This window comes from Heloderma suspectum, chromosome 5, assembly GCF_057233095.1.
Source record: "Heloderma suspectum isolate Gila_16-S chromosome 5, 16-S_ref, whole genome shotgun sequence".
Lineage (NCBI taxonomy): Eukaryota > Metazoa > Chordata > Lepidosauria > Squamata > Helodermatidae > Heloderma > Heloderma suspectum.
Window position 1 is genome coordinate 140,791,196 of NC_139462.1, and position 17,729 is coordinate 140,808,924.

Sequence of the window (17,729 nt, forward strand, 5' to 3'; positions counted from 1 at the left end):
GGTGCCCTGCGCACTTTTGCAGCGGGGGGAGCCCCTCTAGCATGTCGCTCCCAGAAGGTTCCCTGAAAGGGAATTCCCGCCGAAAAAGGTTCACCACCCCTGCTGTCCCTATACCAATTCATCTAATACAAGTGAGATTTCACGTACAGGGTTCCACTCCTCCAAACTTTGGAGGGCTACATTTAGCGTTTCACTGGAGAAAGATATGGTGGGGGGGGGGGTGGTTCACCCTGACCGTGTTTCCTCTTCAACTCTTGGCTGTTTTTTTGAGTTCACTTTTCTTTTTTTGCTTTCATGATTCTGTGAAAGCTTTTAAATTCTAAGTCCTGAAGGCATGATTAGCAATGCATCAAAAAAAACATGGTTCTAACTGCCCTGCAGAGCTCAAGACTGCCTCCTTCATTTTACTGTCTTTGAAGGTTTGTGTTCGATTACACTCCTTTAGGTATCTAGTTCCTCTTGTTGAACAGGCAAATATTTTGAAATAATGGAAATGAAAAGCTGCTGGATCTAAAAGCAATGTGCTTTCAACACCTTTGATTTGCTGATGTTAGGCAGTGACAAATTTAGGCTTATATTTTTCTCTGTACTAAGCCATTGAGTGTTCAGTAGATCTTGGATTGAATAGATTATCTGTATAGATGCTACAGCAATAAAAAGGTTTGGTAACATACTTAAGATATGCCACCAAAAAAATTTTCCTTTACAATTTTTATAGGAAAGAACAATAGAGAAAATGGCATTTCTCTGATGAAACTGCAAGCGAACGAAGACCACTGGGTTTGGATACAGGCCAGTACACAAGTTCAGTACAGAAATGGTTCTTCAGAATATGCCATTGCCCTTCAGCAAGCTCCCAAGTAAGTATGCTTAAAAGTTAAGAACTTTCAAAAGATAAATATGTTTTGTGAGAAGGATTCTAAAAAGAAACCTTAATTTGCTGTCCCAATGTATGTGCAGAAGTGAGGAGCAGTCCTTAGCCATAATCCAATGCAGAGTTAAGTGAATTTAAACTCAGTAAAATTAGTGGGATTAAGGGCACCAAACATTGCATTGGATTCTAGTTCTTAGGTTTTGTAATGTTTTTCCCTCTCATTCTTTTGAAGCATTGGTTTGCCACACATTAACATGGGATATGGACTGAGTTAGTTTAGAGATAGTGCTAAAAATATTTTTGGGTGTCATTTTTAATGAATGACTTACGAATTCACATTCATGATCTTAACTTACTTGAATCAAGAAAGAATTTTCCCAGAGCCAGATTAGCTGGGAATTCTGGTGGTGGGGGTGTTATGCCCTCCCAGGTAGCATGCAAAAGAGCTTACTGCTTGAGCTGTTTAGTTTTGTTTTACCTGACTGTATCCCTTTTCCTCCCTTCACTTCTGGTGTATTGCATAGAATAGAATCATAGAATAATAGGGTTGGAAGGGGCCTACAAGGCCATCGAGTCCAACCCCCTGCTCAATGCAGGAATCCAAGTCAGAGCATCCCTGACAAATGGCTGTCCAGCCTCGTCTTGAAGGCCTCCAGTGCGGGAGAGCCCACCACCTCCCCAGGTAATTGGTTCCATTGTCGTATTGCTCTTACAGTCAGGAAGTTTTTCCTGATGTTCAGACGGAATCTGGCTTCCTGTAACTTGAGCCCATTATTCCATGTCTTGCACTTTGGGATGATCAAGAAGAGATCCTGGCCTTGTTCTCTGTGACAACCTTTCAAGTACTTGAAGAGTGCTATCATATCTCCCCTCAGTCTTCTCTTCTCAAGGCTAAACATGCCCAGTTCTTTCAGTCTGTCTTCATAGGGCTTTGTTTCCAGTCCCCTGATCATCTTTGTTGCCCTCCTCTGAACCCTCTCCAGTTTGTCTGCATCCTTCTGAAAGTGTGGTGCCCAGAACTGGACACAGTACTCCAGATGAGGCCTAACCAGTGCTGAGTAGAGGGGAACTAGTACTTCCCAGGATTTGGAAGCTATGGTTCTATTAATGCAGCCCAAAATAGCATTTGCCTTTTTTGCAGCCACATCACATTGTTGGCTCATATTCAGCTTGTGATCGACAACAATTCCAAGATCCTTCTCGCTTGTAGTGTGGTTGAGCCACGTATCCCCCATCTTGTAACTGTGCATTTGGTTTCTTTTTCCTAGGTGCAGAACTTGGCATTGATCCCTATTAAATGTCATTCTGTTGTTTTCTGCCCAGCGCTCCAGTCTATCCAGATCACTTTGAATTTTGTTTCTGTCTTCCAAAGTATTAGCTATCCCGCCCAATTTTGTGTCATTTGCAAATTTGATCAGCATTCCCTGCACCTCCTCCTCCAAGTCATTAATAAAAATGTTGAAGAGCACTGGGCCCAGGACTGAGCCCTGCGGTACCCCACTCGTTACCTCTCCCCAGTTTGAGAAGGTCCCATTGATAAGCACTCTTTGAGTCTGATTCTGTAGCCAACTGTGGATCCACCGGATCGTTGTTTCATCTAGCCCACTTTGAGCTAGTTTGCTCATCAGGATATCATGGGGCACTTTGTCGAAAGCTTTGCTGAAGTCGAGGTCGAGCATGTTGTTCCCTCTTACGATGTCGTACTGTTACTGTGGCTAAAGCTATCAAACTAGTTTTGTTATACAGCAGGAGTCTACAGGCTGCTCTCTGTGCAGCTTGTTTACCCCACAGATTCCCCACCAAGTGGTGTGGTGGAACCAAGGGAGGCAGGGACGCAACACCAGTACTTTTTAATTAGCAGGGGTGGTGACATCAACTGCCACCCCCCTCAGAATGTCCTGTTCCCTCTACATTTAGCTGCAACTCTCACAGCAGCTGGGGGGGAATGAATTTTCCTTGCAACATTGGATTGTCCCCTGTTGCAGTGGAAAGTATTTTGGGGTAGCATGGTCTTGAATGGGCAGTTGAGACACGTGAGCTTTAGAAAAGACTTGTTCCTGGTGAAGATAAAACGTCTAGACCTGGTTTGTTGATATGGATCGAGGTACGTGCCTGAATTTTTGGCGTCTCCTTGGGCTATGGTCACTGTCATGATGAGTGCCTGCCTTGCACTTCAAAATTTACCACTACACCACTGGCCTCAGTCAGTGTGAGTAACCGCTCTGCTGTTAGCTATTGGCAGCTCCAGAACAGCAATCCCAATTGAGGTTATGGGAGGGGAACTTTAGCTATGCCACCCAAAGCAATTGGGGTCACTGGGGTAGGTAGGAGACCTTAGCCTCCTCACTGCCCAGCAACCCCAAAGTTGCCGGGATAGCAGCTTTCCTGCTGCTAATGGCAATGGCAAAGCAGCACTCCCAAGGGGCCGCTGAGGGAATGAGACTTCAGCACGTGTACCCCCCAGCTGACATCGGATGTGGCTCTCAGGGCCGAGAAAGTTCCTGCTTCATTGCTGAAAGTTGGACACAATTACCTTCAGATGTCTTTCAGCTCTTCAACTATTCTATAAAACCTCAGGATAAGTAGTACTATAACCTCTATGTTGCCAGTCTTCTCATTAGGCTTTATCCAAGGTTATAGCACTCCAGGACAGAGATCCGTAAGGAGCGGGTCTGAGATTTAAGGAAAATACATGTAAATCATCTACCAAATGGTTATCTGAATCTGTATTTATTGAGATAAAACATTGTATAGAGTAGTGGTAGGGAACCTGTGGCCCTCCAGATCATGTCGAACTCCATCTTCCATCAGCCCCGGCCAGATGGTCAGTGATCAGGAACAGTGGGAGATGTAGTCCAACAATACCTGGAGGGTGACAGATTCCCTACCATTGGTATCGAGCTATGGGAGCAACCTTCCTACTTCTGTTGTAGCTGATCCTTACAGCCTTCATGTCTTTTTGCCAAGCTGTCTAGCAGCTTGTTGAAAATGTTAATACTTCTAAAATTCAGTAGTCCCCCCACCCCGCTCATTTAGGCAGTAGTTCACAGAAATGCCACGATCTGCCAGACTTTACAGTTACTCAAAACGTTATTGCTTTTGAGTAGCCTTCCTCAACCTGGGCCCCTCCACATGTTTGGGAGTACAACTCCCATCACCCCTAGCCAGCATGCTGGCTGGGGGTGATGGGGGTTGTAGCACCAAACACATGGACCCAGATTGGGAAAGGCTGCTTTAGAGGATCATCTGAACAGATTTGACCTAAAGGTCTGGTGCTGCTTTTGCTCAGCCAAACAGTGTTGTTTTTCACTTGGATCTGCCTTTTGAAATACTACTTATCCTATTTTTAATAATTCAGATAATTGGGAGCAGGGGGGACAAATGAAGCCAAACTATGTTTTACTGTTTAACATTGTTTAAAATTGTATGGATATGAATTCCACCTTTATAGCTATCAAGGTCTCCCTCTACTGGGAACATGCATATTTGCAGGCTGATAATGTCAGTACTGGTAATCTCATCCTTTTTTATCTGTTTGTGTCCAGATTTTAAGTGACACATTGGCCATGAGCAGAACGCTTACTTGTGCAATTAGTCCATGTCGTTGGCAGCATGTTTAAAAGGCACTCACCCCCATGTCTTGGAAGAGCCACAAGGCTACCCCATCTCCTGCTATTTTGTGAAGCTTTTTGTTTCATTTATTAATTTGAATTTTTGAAGTCTATGTACTCCCTTTCTCCTGTGTGGAGAAATGGGATGTCCGTGTGTGTGTGCGTGTGCACACAGGCAAACAGCGTGCTGGCCATTTCCCCTCTAATAAGGCTAACTCATCCTCACCTATTGACTTGGGACATAGTCTGGTCACACAGAAAAGCCCTTAAGGGCACAATCCTATGCATATTTAGACAGAAAAAGTCCTACAATTCCCAGCATTCCCAGCCAGCCATGCTGTTGTAGGACTTTTTTTCTGTCTAAACATGCGCAGGATTGCACCCTAAAAATCTTAATTCTCACATATAAACTGATGAGATCAAGATTGGGTGTGATCACCCAGGAAAGAGGTTTTGGCGACATAGTGGAAAGCTCACTGAAAATGTCAAGTCCGTGTGCTGTGGCAGTATGAGGAATTATTTGCAAGGTGAAGAAAATAATATGAAATGCCATTATAAATCTATGCCCTCAACACATTTAAAAAACTGTTGTGACACACCCAGCCTTTCCCTCACTCTCTTATAGAACATGCCTCTGAACAAAGGACATGCCCAGTATGGTATAGTGGATAGATTGTTGGGTTGGGACTTGGGAGAACAGGAAGCTGACTCGGTGACATTGGGCCAGTCACTGACTCACAGCCTCACCTACCTGCCAGGGTTGTTGTGAGGATAAAATGGAGAGGAAGAGGACTATGTGAGCCACCTTGGGTTCCTTGCGAGAGAGAAAAAAGGCAGGATATAAATGTATTGATTGAATGAATGAATGAATGAATGAATGAATGAATGCACAGACATCGGTACATCCCAAACTTCGTGTTACTCCACATCTGAGGCTTGCCTCCCACCCACATCATTACTCAGCCTTATGTTAAATACATACATGCAGGCATCAGTTGAAGGATGCGTAATCAAGGTCACTTTAGACTATTGGCTTGGTCAGTTTGACTCTCCAGTCCTTCTCTGGGGGCATCTCTGCACCAGCCTAAAATCCTGCATTTAAAATGGGGCTTTCTGCTTCCGTTTTAAATGCGGGATCGCAACTGACTCCCTTTACACATGCTTCCTTTCCCTCCTCCCCTTCCCCACTCCTTCTCCCCGTATCTGAATCTTCCATTATCTTTCATTGATCTCGCTCCTCTTCTTGCCCCGTTAACTCTTTTGATGGAGGAAACTGAAGTGGAACACAGCGGGGTAATTTGATAGCTCATTATCTACGATCTATTTAAAAATGGAACAAAGGGCTTTTAGTGCAGGAGATGCCCCGAAGGGTCACGGCAGGGTCATGTCGTCATGTATAGAGCCTGCAAACTTCCGTGAAGGAGCAATCTCAATCGCAGGATAAAAGCTCCATGTGAAGGAGCCCAGGGAGTTGCCCAGCCCCCATAGAAATGCCGGTGATCGTGAAATCTCCCTGTGTCTTTGAGCAGCAGGTGAACAGTCAAGACTAGATTCTTCCATGCTGTGGAGCCCCAGGTGCCCCTCACCTGTAAGCTGTTTTGGTGAGCTCTTCTTAGGATTTAGATTCCTGATAAGTAAGGTCTAGCTGATTCTATGATTCATTTTATTTTAACACCAACTGGCCATTTCTGAACTTCTCTCTGCTTGGAGATTAAGGCAGCTGTCCTAAACACACTTACCTGGGAGTAAGTCCCATTGAACTCCATGGGACTTGCTTCCCAGTAGATGTGTGCAGGATTGCACTATAAAGGAACTCTGGGAAAGGGTCTGTCTTTCTTCATAGGTGCAAGCCTTAAGCCTGGATCCCCACATGTTCAGGCTAAGAGTTATTATTAATAGCTTGGGTGGTGGCAACCCTACCTCTGAATTGTGCAGCAAAGAATGTCTTGTAACCAGTAGTGTAGAGGTAAATTTTGAAGTAAAGGTGCTCATCAAGGCAGTCCGCATAGCCGTGTCCCCCCCCCCAGTCCAAAAATTCAGGCAGATGTTTTGATCCATATCAACAAATTAGTTCTTGTGGGTTGTATCTCCACCATGAGCAGGTCTTTTGTACAGCTAATGGGTCTTAATTGCTCATTCAAGAGCAAGCCATCGCAAAATACCTTGCGTTACAACAGGGAGCAATATAGATGATGGGAAAATTCATTTCCCTCCAGCTATTATGAGAGTTGCAGGTAAGCTCAGAGAGGAACAGAAAATTCTGAGTGGGGTGGCAGATGACATCAGCACCCCTGCTAATCAAAAAGTGCCAGCACTGTGTCCCTGTGAGTGCTGCCTCCACTACATCACTGCCTGTAACCTATCCTACCTCACAGGATTGGAAGTCCAGACTCATAACTCTATACATTTGCAGTTAGCCAATCTAAAAACAGATTATGATATACTTACAAAAGGTACAGAAAAGGGCACCTAAGGTTATCAAGGTGTTTGGACACCCTCCTTATGAAGAAGAGACAAAGTACCTGGGGCTTTTGTAATTTAGGGGGAAATGACAACTGAGGGTGTGGATAGAAATGTTTATCTCAAAAGTACTAAATCTCTGACATTGACTAGAAGTAGGTTAAGAACCAGTTTTCACACAACTCATAACTAACTTCATTACCGCAAGATATTTCAATTAGCTTTAAACAAGGATTGACAAATTCACCGAGGATAGGTTCATCAATAGATAGGTTCATCAAAAGCCACCACAGCTGTAAATAGAATCCCTATGTCAAGGGGTAGAATACTGCTGAATTCCAGATGCTCAGGACAAACAACAGGGAGACTGGGTTCGGATGACATGATAACCCACGATGGGTTAAATAAGCCATGATGGCTTATTTAACCCATCGTGAGCTATTGTGTCATCTCCTGGGAATTTTTAAATCCATAATAGCTTATTTGGCCAAAATAACCCACTCTGTTAACCCATGGTTTGCAGCAAGGGTTGTTTAACCCACCGTGGGTTATCGTGTCATCTGGCACTCAGCGTGGCTTATTCTGATCGCCTACATAGTTGGCTGGCAAGAGCAGCCAAAACCACTGCAGCTGCTCTGCTCCAGCCGCAGAGCTCTTTTCCCGAGATCTGACAAACAACCAGGGACAACGTGCTACAGTTACAAAATGACAGTTTTCTCTGAGTACAATGACAGCCTTGTGCTATCGCGCTACCCTGCTACAGCAAAGTTAAATAATGACAGGCTTCCCTGATCACTACTTCGAAACTGCGCAACTTGGGAAATAAGGAAAAAAAGGGAATAAGGAAAGAACTGCTCATTTTTACATGCAGAAGCAGAGTTCCTCAATAATCCACTACAGCATCTGGAGGCTCCCCATGAAGGCACCCCACCTGTGCAATTTCACCCCATTCCAACAAACTATCAGGGAGTTATAGTTCCTACCCCCTTTTTCCTTCTCTGGTTACTTTTCCGTGAAGAAGCAAAATGGTGGGGGGATGCACAATTTTGCTTTTTTGTAAATTTCTCTTTAGCACTAAAGCTCTATAGTGAACAAAAGTGGCTCTGCCAGCAATGTGTGGATGTGTGTGGGGGGGTGAAATGCGCAACTCCACTATATTGCTAAAGCATTATAGCTCTTTAGCGATTTTGAGGCAATAAAGGCTTCATGCCAGCAATGGGTATGTGGGGGGGCTTTTGCACAATTTCGCTTTAGCGCTAAAGTGCTATAACGAACAGAAGCAGCACTGCCAGCAATGGGGTGTGTGTGAAATGTGCAATTCCACTTTATTGTCATCAATTCTGGACAATAAAGGTGGCTATTCCAGCAATGGCTATTGGGGGAAATGTGCTATTGAGAGTTTTGTCCTGATCCTGCAAACTCACAAGGGTTTACTTGTGCCACCATCTTTTTGTTGCACCCAGGATTTTCCTTCCTCTGGGGTAATTGTGCAGAGTTTTGATGGTGCATCGGGTACCTCCTGACTAGGGGAATTTGTTCCCGATCCTGCAAACCTCCACGTTTTTATAGCCACCACCCCCTTTTCGTGCACATGGGATTTCCTCATCAGGATTGGACTTGATGGCCTTATAGGCCCCTTCCAAGCCTACTATTCTATGATTCTCCTTTCTGAGTAGTCATGCAGGGTTTTGATGGTTCATTGGGGGGTGTCTCCTGACTAGGAGAGGCCCTTTTGGTGCACCTGGAATTTTTGCTTCTTTGTGAGTCAGCCAGGATTTTTATTCTTTTGTTAATGGGTGAAACAGCGCCACTGCTCAGGCGGGAGGACTGCAGTGAGACAGGGGGTGGGGGGATGACTCAGATTACGCATAGATTCGGATGTCACAATAACCTATGGTGGCTTAATAAAGCACTCACAGTAGCTTATTAGCCTGGTGGTGTGGCAGGGCATTGTGGACTATTTCAAAAGTAAGTTATTGTGAGTAGCTTATTAAGCCAACATGGGTTATCGTGACATCTGAACGCAGCTGGAATGTGCCTTCAAGTTTCACTGAGGTATACTGAAACACTTTTAACTGATGACTGGGAAGTTTTGCAATTGTGGTATATGCAGAAAAATATAAGTTCATGTTGGGAGGAGTCATCCACAGAAGTGATGATGAATTAGATGATACTGTTCAACATGCACATGTGTAAATTATGTAATGTATGATGATCAATATGTTACTAGATTTAAAATGTGATAAGACAACTAATTCCAGTGATGTGCGAGTGAATTCTTGTTCTTTCCCATCACCATATAGTTCTGTGTCACACATTATTGCAAAAACTGCTTATTATTAATATTAGTGTTGGTACTATTATGCTTGCTGATTTTATTTTTCTACTTTTGTTGAAAGGGAAGACAGCCATAAGAAGATTCCAAACAGCATTGCAAGCATGAAAGGGAATAGGGAAACATTGGGAGAAACGAAGCATAAGTGGACTCCAAGAAAGAAAGAACAGGATAGCATAAAAGTGAAGTTTGAGCCTAATACAGATGATGATGAATGTTTTATTCAGCAAGAATTTGTTAATCCTACTCTGTCACTATTTGGTGTTCAGCATAGTAATAGTGGAAATGGCATTTGGACTTCAAGAAATCCATCAAGTTCTTGTTCTAAAAGTCAGTGTAATGAGAATACATGCTCAAATAAACCTCTAAGACCTTTTTACAACAGAGACCAGCACCTCTTCAGTTTATCATCAACCTGTCCTTCCCACTGGGGTGGCATAGAAAATTGCCAGCCTTATCCAAGCTTGCAGCAATTCACAGCCGACAGTTATTCAGGAGAATACATGAAATTACAACGTCCGCCAATATCCCCAGAAACCCTGTACAACACTGGGTTGACTCATAACATGCTGATTAAAACTGAATATGATTCCGACTCTGAAAACATAGCTAATAGTTATGCCGTTTCACCAAGTTGTGTTTGGATAGATGACAATAGCACAATGAAAAAGCAATCAATCCATTTTTCTTCTAGGGTCCACCTCAAAACCGAACTGGATCTCAATGAGCAACCTTCTCCCTGCCAAACCTCAAAGCATTGTGTCTACCCACCTTATAACTGGCAACACATTGTGATGCACCATACCAATAACATCAATAGAAATGGACTTGGCAAAGGGGTGCATAACAAGGAGACAACTCCACTGGGCCCCCAGAACCCCATCTGTGTAGAAACTATGGAGAGCATGCAAGGCCCATATTACTGTAATCAGTTTTATAATGCCAGTTTAGTAGAAGAGAGAGGACTGAATAGCCAGTTTCTGAAGACACACTCTGAGTTTAAAAATCCCAGCTTTATTCAAACAGTCAAACATGAGCCCTTAGGCTCTGCTCCTATATCTGGCAGTGGACAGAATGGATTACAAATTGCTTTCCCTGAAACTGCATTAGCAGGTTCTCATCCAAATAAAATAATGGGCCAGCAAACTGTGTAATGTGTTAGGGTGCTTCCGTATGTTGTTCAAAGCAGAATCAGTAGTGGAGAGATGGGACACAAAAAGGAAGTATCTCATTAATAAGGGACTTCCCATTGCAGAGATTTTGGGCTACTAGAACCATTTTGGTGCAACTCTATGGCCTAGCAGTTGTTGGCCCTCCTTATTGTATGGATTATAGGCGATGAGTATTCTAATTCAGACTGCTAATCACCCCTAAAACTTGACACATAGAAGTGCCCTTAAAATTTATAAAAGCACATTGCATTGCAGATAATTCCCTACTGAAATAAAAGGGCAGTTGATAACTGGTTTAAAAAGGAAGATGCGTGCATACATTATGCAGCAGTTCATTACTCTTGGCCAATGGTAGCCATACCACCTGTGGGTCTCAAGTATTTTAAGGGTGTCTCTTGTGCTATTCAAGGAATAAAATAGAATGACTTTTAAAAAGTCCCTATGAGTACTAGGGATATACCAGGCATGCTTCTTCTCTGTTATCTTTTAGGATCACAGGGAGCCTAGCAGGAGGTGGTGGTGTCAGAGGAAGTACAGTTCCTGGGATCCTAGCCAGTGTTAAGGAAAAATGGAAGGGACTGTAGTTTGCCTAGGGCAAGTTTTATACATAGTGTTGCTGGAAGAAGCAAAAGAAAAGTTGTGACTATACAAAAGCTCTGAGAGGTAACTGGCACCCACAGGGTTTATCTTATGACTCAACGATCTATATGAAGATATTGATGTATGGTTTTGGCTTAGATAATCTGGCCATGTGGAAATGCATCAAAATGTTTGTGCAATTAAATTAAATGGCTTAATTGCAAGATGTTCATGCATACTTCATGTAGCAAGGTTAGCCCAGCTTCCAGACCTTATCACCTGCTCTAATGACAAAGATCTTCAAAGCATTATCAGCATCATCAGTGTTTCCCTTTTATTGCATCCTCCTAAATTGTCATATGTACCTGGAACCCACAGTCCTATGGATCAACGTAAGCTGCAGTGGCACACTGTAGTAACGTACTGTCTCTGTTTATATTACTCAGGAAAATGCTATTTTTCCCTTGCCACTGGAAATGGATGGTATTCTCCAGCCATTGGGACAGATGTTGTGTCAGCTGCTGGCAGGGCTTCAACTGTTGTGGTATAGAACTGGCAGAGAAACTTGAAGCCAGATTCTGTGCACTCTGGAGGTGAAGCATGAACCATAGCATTGAACTGCAATACACAAAACATGATTTATCTCCCCTCTGCTTTTATATTGGAATGTTTTGCCTTCTAGCCATGTTTTATATGGAACATACAATTGCATTTCTAAATCTGTAAAGCCTTCTAATGAACAATGTACATTGCATTTAATTAAGTCACAGTGTAGTTTGGATTTTTCAAAACCCAAATATTAACATTGGACGTGTAATATACCCATACATAAGGTCTGCTGTCTGGCTGAAGAAAACCATATGCTACTAGTTTATGGAAGAGTATAATCAAAAGTATACATCTTATCAAGAAAAGAATGTCTTTCATATTCCAGAAGCGTATTCATGGGAACAAAATTATAAACACTTTGTCACCAGAAAGACAATTCTACTAGTAAATCAAAAATAAGTAGTAGCATTCTTTTATTAACCAATACAATCAGATGAATACATAAAGCAGAAAGGTCAACGAACACCTTAATCATTTTTTAACGGTTCAAATATATCCAGTTGTCCCATGGTCTTCATATTTTCAACATCATTCTTAACTGGTCCAGCATTATTAACATGAACAAAAAATGTTTCTGAAAAATTTCCATTTATGTTTACAAAATTATATGCTTAGGTTTTAGCCTTAAAAATATTCATTTGCTCATGCAAAAACAGATGATGTGATTTGTAGCACCTTTATAGCAGTAATGGTAAAAGAGAAAGCAACAAAATTATACTTAATATAATGTCTGAAAATAGTTGTATAATTTATTCTATAATAGTGGCCTGAAATATATTAAGTGGCCTGAAATATATCAAGCTGAGACTAAGCAGAATAAATTGTAAAAAAGAAAAAAAAGTGTACTTCATTCCTTACTTTGGTATTCTCTTCTGGAAAGGAAAAAAAAAATCAAACTAGAAGTTACTTCATTGTCCATTTGACAAAACAGTTGCACTCTTGCAGAGGTGGGCAGACTTTAGTCATACGGATCTACTATGTTTTTCACTAGAACCCTGAGGTCCACCAACCAGAGCCAGATGCAAAATAGTGGCTTACGACAGATTTGCAGAACAGGGTGCCTCTGAACGCATGCTCAGTCCAGGATTTTTTTTTCAGTGCCAGAACCACCACTCACACACAAATCTATTCCTGTTTTCCCCAAGCTTTCTTGTCTAATTTAGGAGGAAAAATGGGTTTTGGTTTTCACTATTTTTAAACTATTGCTGATCTACTGCAAATCATCTGATCTACTGCAGATCATCTGAAGATCTACCAGTAGATCCTGATCAACCTTCTTCCTGCCCCTGCACTATTGAATGACCCTTTTTTTGGTAAAGGTTTCACACTTGATTTCAACTTTAAAATAATAGTTCTTAAAGTTATAGTCTGCTAATGTCCAAAAATGTAAAATTCAGCATTTGTTAATAAACATTCTGTATGTAAATCAAAGTGTGGAATTTGTAATCCTGTTTTCTATTCTTGGTTTCTATTTACATTGTTCAGTCTTGCCAGATGTGTTGAAAATTCTTGTATACATATGAGAAAACTACCTCCATATGAGCTATGAGATGTTTTGTACTCTTATATACAAGTATAAGGATTCAGGATTGTTCACTGCAACTTGGGCATCATGGCTAGCAAGTCTCAAGCCATATATGAGGGTCAAACTATGTGTGATACTGAGTTGTGTCTACTTTCCCACCCCCCTCCCAGGTTTTTTCTTTACAAAATGCAGCCACGGGATGTTATCTGATGTGCGATACCTAGGTGGAGATAGACAGGCTTCTTAATCTTTTCCCCTTGGGCAGTTTATCCATGGTAATGTATTTATATTATAAAAAAATTTGAAGCAAATTACAAAACTTCTAAAACCTATCAAGACAATAAATACGATAAAAACAATCCAAAAATTACTAAAAACATATAAATAAGACAAAGCAGGTTAAAAACAATTCACTTTAAAAGCACAGATATAAACATTAAACCACACGAACAGCTTGGCAGAATGAAAAGGTCTTTGCAGCATGCCTGAAGTTCTTTGTTAACTCCTTACAGGGGGTCAGCCTTCAGCATTCTGTATCCTTGGGTGCTTCCAGATGGGGATCCTAGCACTATCAGTTAAAAGGCATGTGCAGCTATTTCATCTTTCCCTCCTTACTGGAATATTTGTAAGAAAAAAAGATGGAAGATATGGTGGGAAAATGTAGGAAGGTAACTAATCAAAGATGGTGTCTGGTCCCCATAAAATTATGTCAATGAGGCAGCCCGATGGCAGAATAAAAGCCTCCTCTGTAACCACCCATTGTTATTGGCACATATGGATAAACTGGGTGATTGGCAAAAATGCAACATTCTTAGCAGCTGCCATGAGAAGTAGGGAAAAATTTATTAGCGATCAAAGAGTTACTCTGGGAAGTGCAATGAAGTAGGGGCAATAATATATGTATTCATTTGCATTTTATATATCCTAAACTTGTGGTTGTTTGGTTTATTGGTTGGATGGAAGGTTTGTAAACTGGAATAAAGTTTACTAGCCTCATCCAATATTCTTTTGAAATACCCAAATAGTTTTTGTGACATTACTATCCCAAGGCAAATTCCAGTGTATTTCAGGGAAGTAAAATGTCTCCAAACAAGTCCATGTATGTGATGTAACCCATGGCTTGTTTAAGGATTATTTAACAACCCCTGCTGTCTGGGTTTGCATGATATGACAAGCCATGGTAAGCTGGGTGCTCATGGACGCCATGCCAAGATGGCGCCTGCAGGCGCCTGGCATAATGCAACAGCCACTGCAAGTAAACTAACCCACAGTAGGCTGTCATGACCTGCAAACAAACCCAGTCTCAAGATGGAGATTGCAGACTGAATTAATTAGTCATTGTTGCAGGTATCAGATTACGGTTCTAGCACTCTGGGACAAAGAAGCAATGGCCGTTTCTGAAAACATAAAGGCTGGCTTAACTCAGATTGGCCTCTTGCTCTGGGTGAAACACACAGCTTCCTGGGTAGGCAGAGACCAGAAGTAAAGAGTAACATGACAGTGTATTGGCAAAACCAGATATTAATTTTAGGTGGTGCACTAGTTAAAAAAGTAACCTGAAACCAAATTGTGTAGTATTACCTAGTGGTTGGAATGAATGGCACCTTCACAATTCAGAGTTTCTCTTCTGGTGGTAGAAAATGATCTTGTTCAGGGTGGTTTCCCCCTCTGAATAGTATTATTCAAGGTACATAAAACTAATTCTACAGAATTTGTACAGATTGAATGTTGTTGTTGTTCAGTCGTTCAGTCGTGTCCGACTCTTCGTGACCCCATGGACCATAGCACGCCAGGCCTTCCTGTCCTGCGCTCTCTCCCGGAGCGTGCTCAAGTTCATATTCATTGCATCGGTGATGCTATCTAGCCATCTCATCCTCTGCCGTCCCCTTCTCCTTTTGCCTTCAGTCTTTCCCAGCATCAGGGTATTTTCCAGGGAGTTTTCTCTTCGCATTAGGTGGCCAAAATATTGGAGCTTCAGCTTCATTATCTGTCCTTCCAATGAGCACTCAGGGTTGATTTCCTTTAGGATGGACTGATTTGACCTCCTTGCAGTCCAGGGGACTCGTAAGAGTCTTCTCCAGCACCACAGTTCGAAAGCATCAATTCTTCGGCGCTCAGCCTTCCTTATAGTCCAGCTCTCACAGCCATACATTACTACTGGGAAAACCATAGCTTTGATTAGACGGACCTTTGTCGGCAAGGTGATGTCTCTGCTTCTTACTATGCTGTCTAGGTTGGCCATAGCTTTCCTCCCAAGGAGCAAGCGTCTTTTAATTTCATGGCTACAGTCACCGTCTGCGGTGATCTTGGAGCCCAAGAAAGTAAAATCTGTCACTGCTTCCATTTCTTCCCCTTCTATATGCCAGGAAGTGATGGGGCCAGATGCCATGATCTTCGTTTTTTTAATGTTGAGTTTCAAACCAGCTTTTGCACTCTCCTCTTTCACCCTCAACAAGAGGCTCTTGAGATCCTCTTCGCTTTCTGCCATTAGGGTGGTATCGTCTGCATATCGGAGGTTGTTGATAATTCTCCCAGCAATCTTAATTCCGACCTCTGATTCATCCAACCCGGCATTTCTCATGATGTACTCTGCATATAAGTTAAATAAGCAGGGTGACAATATGCAGCCTTGTCGTACTCCTTTCCCAATTTTGAACCAATCGGTTGTTCCATGTCTGGTTCTTACTGTTGCTTCTTGACCCTCGTACAGGTTTCTCAGGAGACAGGTAAGGTGGTCTGGTACTCCCATCACTTTAAGAATTTGCCAGAGTTTGTTGTGATCCACACAAAGGCTTTAGCGTAGTCAATGAAGCAGAAATAGACGTTTTTCTGGAATTCTCTTGCTTTCTCCATGATGCAGCGAATGTTGGCAATTTGATCTCTAGTTCCTCTGCCTCTTCGAAACCCAGCTTGTACTTCCGGTAGTTCTCGGTTCGCATACTGCTGAAGCCTAGCTTGTAGGATTTTGAGCATCACCTTGCTGGCATGTGAAATGAGCGCAATGGTGCGGTAGTTTGAACACTCTTTGGCGTTGCCCTTCTTTGGAATTGGAATGTAAACTGACCTTTTCCCGTCTTGTGGCCACTGTTGAGTGTTCCAGATTTGTTGGCATATTGAATGCAGCACTTTAACAGCATCATCTTTTAGGATTTTAAATAGCTCAGCTGGAATACTGTCATCTCCGCTAGCTTTGTTGTTACTAATGCTTCCTAAGGCCCACTTGACTTCACTCTCTAGGATGTCCAGCTCAAGTTCAGTGACCGCACTATCATGGCTATCAGGGACATTCAGATCTTTCCTGTATAGTTCTTCTGTGTATTCTTGCCACCTCTTCTTAATCTCATCTGCTTCTGTTAGGTCCCTGCCTTCTTTGTCCTTTATCATGCCCGTCTTTGCACAAAACGTTCCCTTGAGATCTCCAATTTTCTTGAAGAGATCTCTAGTCTTTCCCATTCTGTTGTTTTCCTCGATTTCTTTGCATTGTTCATTTAAGAAGGCCTTCTTGTCTCTCCTTGCTATTCTCTGGAACTCTGCATTCAGTTGGGTATATCTTCCCCTTTCTCCCTTGCTTTTCGCTTCCCTTCTTTCCTCAGCTACTTGTAAAGCCTCATCAGACAGCCACTTGGCTTTCTTGCATTTCTTTTTCTTTGGGATGGATTGAGTTGCTGCCTCCTGAACAATGTTACGGACCTCCGTCCATAGTTCCTCAGGCACTCTGTCTATCAGGTCTAATCCCTGAAATCTATTCCTCACCTCCACTGTATATTCAACAGGGATATGATTTAGGTCATACCTGAACGGTTTAGTGGTTTTCCCTACGTTCTTCAATTTAAGCCGAAATTTTGCAAGAAGCAGCTCATGATCTGAGCCACAGTCAGCTCCAGGTCTTGTTTTTACTGACTGTATAGAGCTTCTCCATCTTTGGCTGCAAAGGACATAATCAATCTGATTTCGATATTGACCATCTGGTGACGTCCATGTGTAGAGTCGCCTCTTGTGCTGTTGGAAAAGAGTGTTTGCTATGATCAGCATGTTCTCTTGGCAAAACTCTATTAGCTTTTGTCCTGCTTCATTTTGTACACCAAGGCCATGCCTGCCTGTTATCCCAGTGATTTCTTGACTTCCTACTTTAGCATTCCAATCCCCTATGATGAAGAGGACATCTTTTTTTGGTGTTAGTTCTAGAAGGTGTTGGAGGTCTTCATAGAACCGATCAACCTCAGCTTCTTTGGCCTCAGTGGTTGGGGCATAGACTTGAATTACTGTGATGTTGAATGGTTTGCCTTGGATTCGTACTGAGATCATTCTATCATTTTTAAGATTGTACCCCAGTACTGCTTTTCCCACCCTTTTGTTGACTATGAGTGCTACTCCATTTCTTCTAAGGGATTCTTGCCCACAATAGTAGATATGATGGTCACCTGAATTAAATTCGCCCATGCCTGTCCATTTTAGTTCGCTGATTCCCAAGATGTCGATGTTCAATCTTGCCATCTCATGTTTGACCACCTCCAGCTTACCTTGATTCATTGATCTGACATTCCAGGTTCCTAAACAATATTGT

At 42.3% G+C, this 17,729-nt stretch overlaps 1 protein-coding gene across 2 annotated transcripts in view; it reads left to right on the forward strand.

The window, feature by feature from the left end:
- The window catches only part of AHRR (aryl hydrocarbon receptor repressor), a 77,496-nt gene extending 63,410 nt beyond the window's left edge, over positions 1-14,086 (forward strand). For both annotated transcript variants that reach the window (XM_084857649.1, XM_084857650.1), the window contains 2 exons: positions 719-860; positions 9,345-14,086. In XM_084857649.1, coding sequence (XP_084713775.1) covers positions 719-860; positions 9,345-10,434 — 1,232 coding nt within the window. In that variant the 3' untranslated portion in view covers positions 10,435-14,086. The remainder of the gene's footprint in view (positions 1-718; positions 861-9,344) is intronic.
- Positions 14,087-17,729: the final 3,643 nt, after the last annotated feature.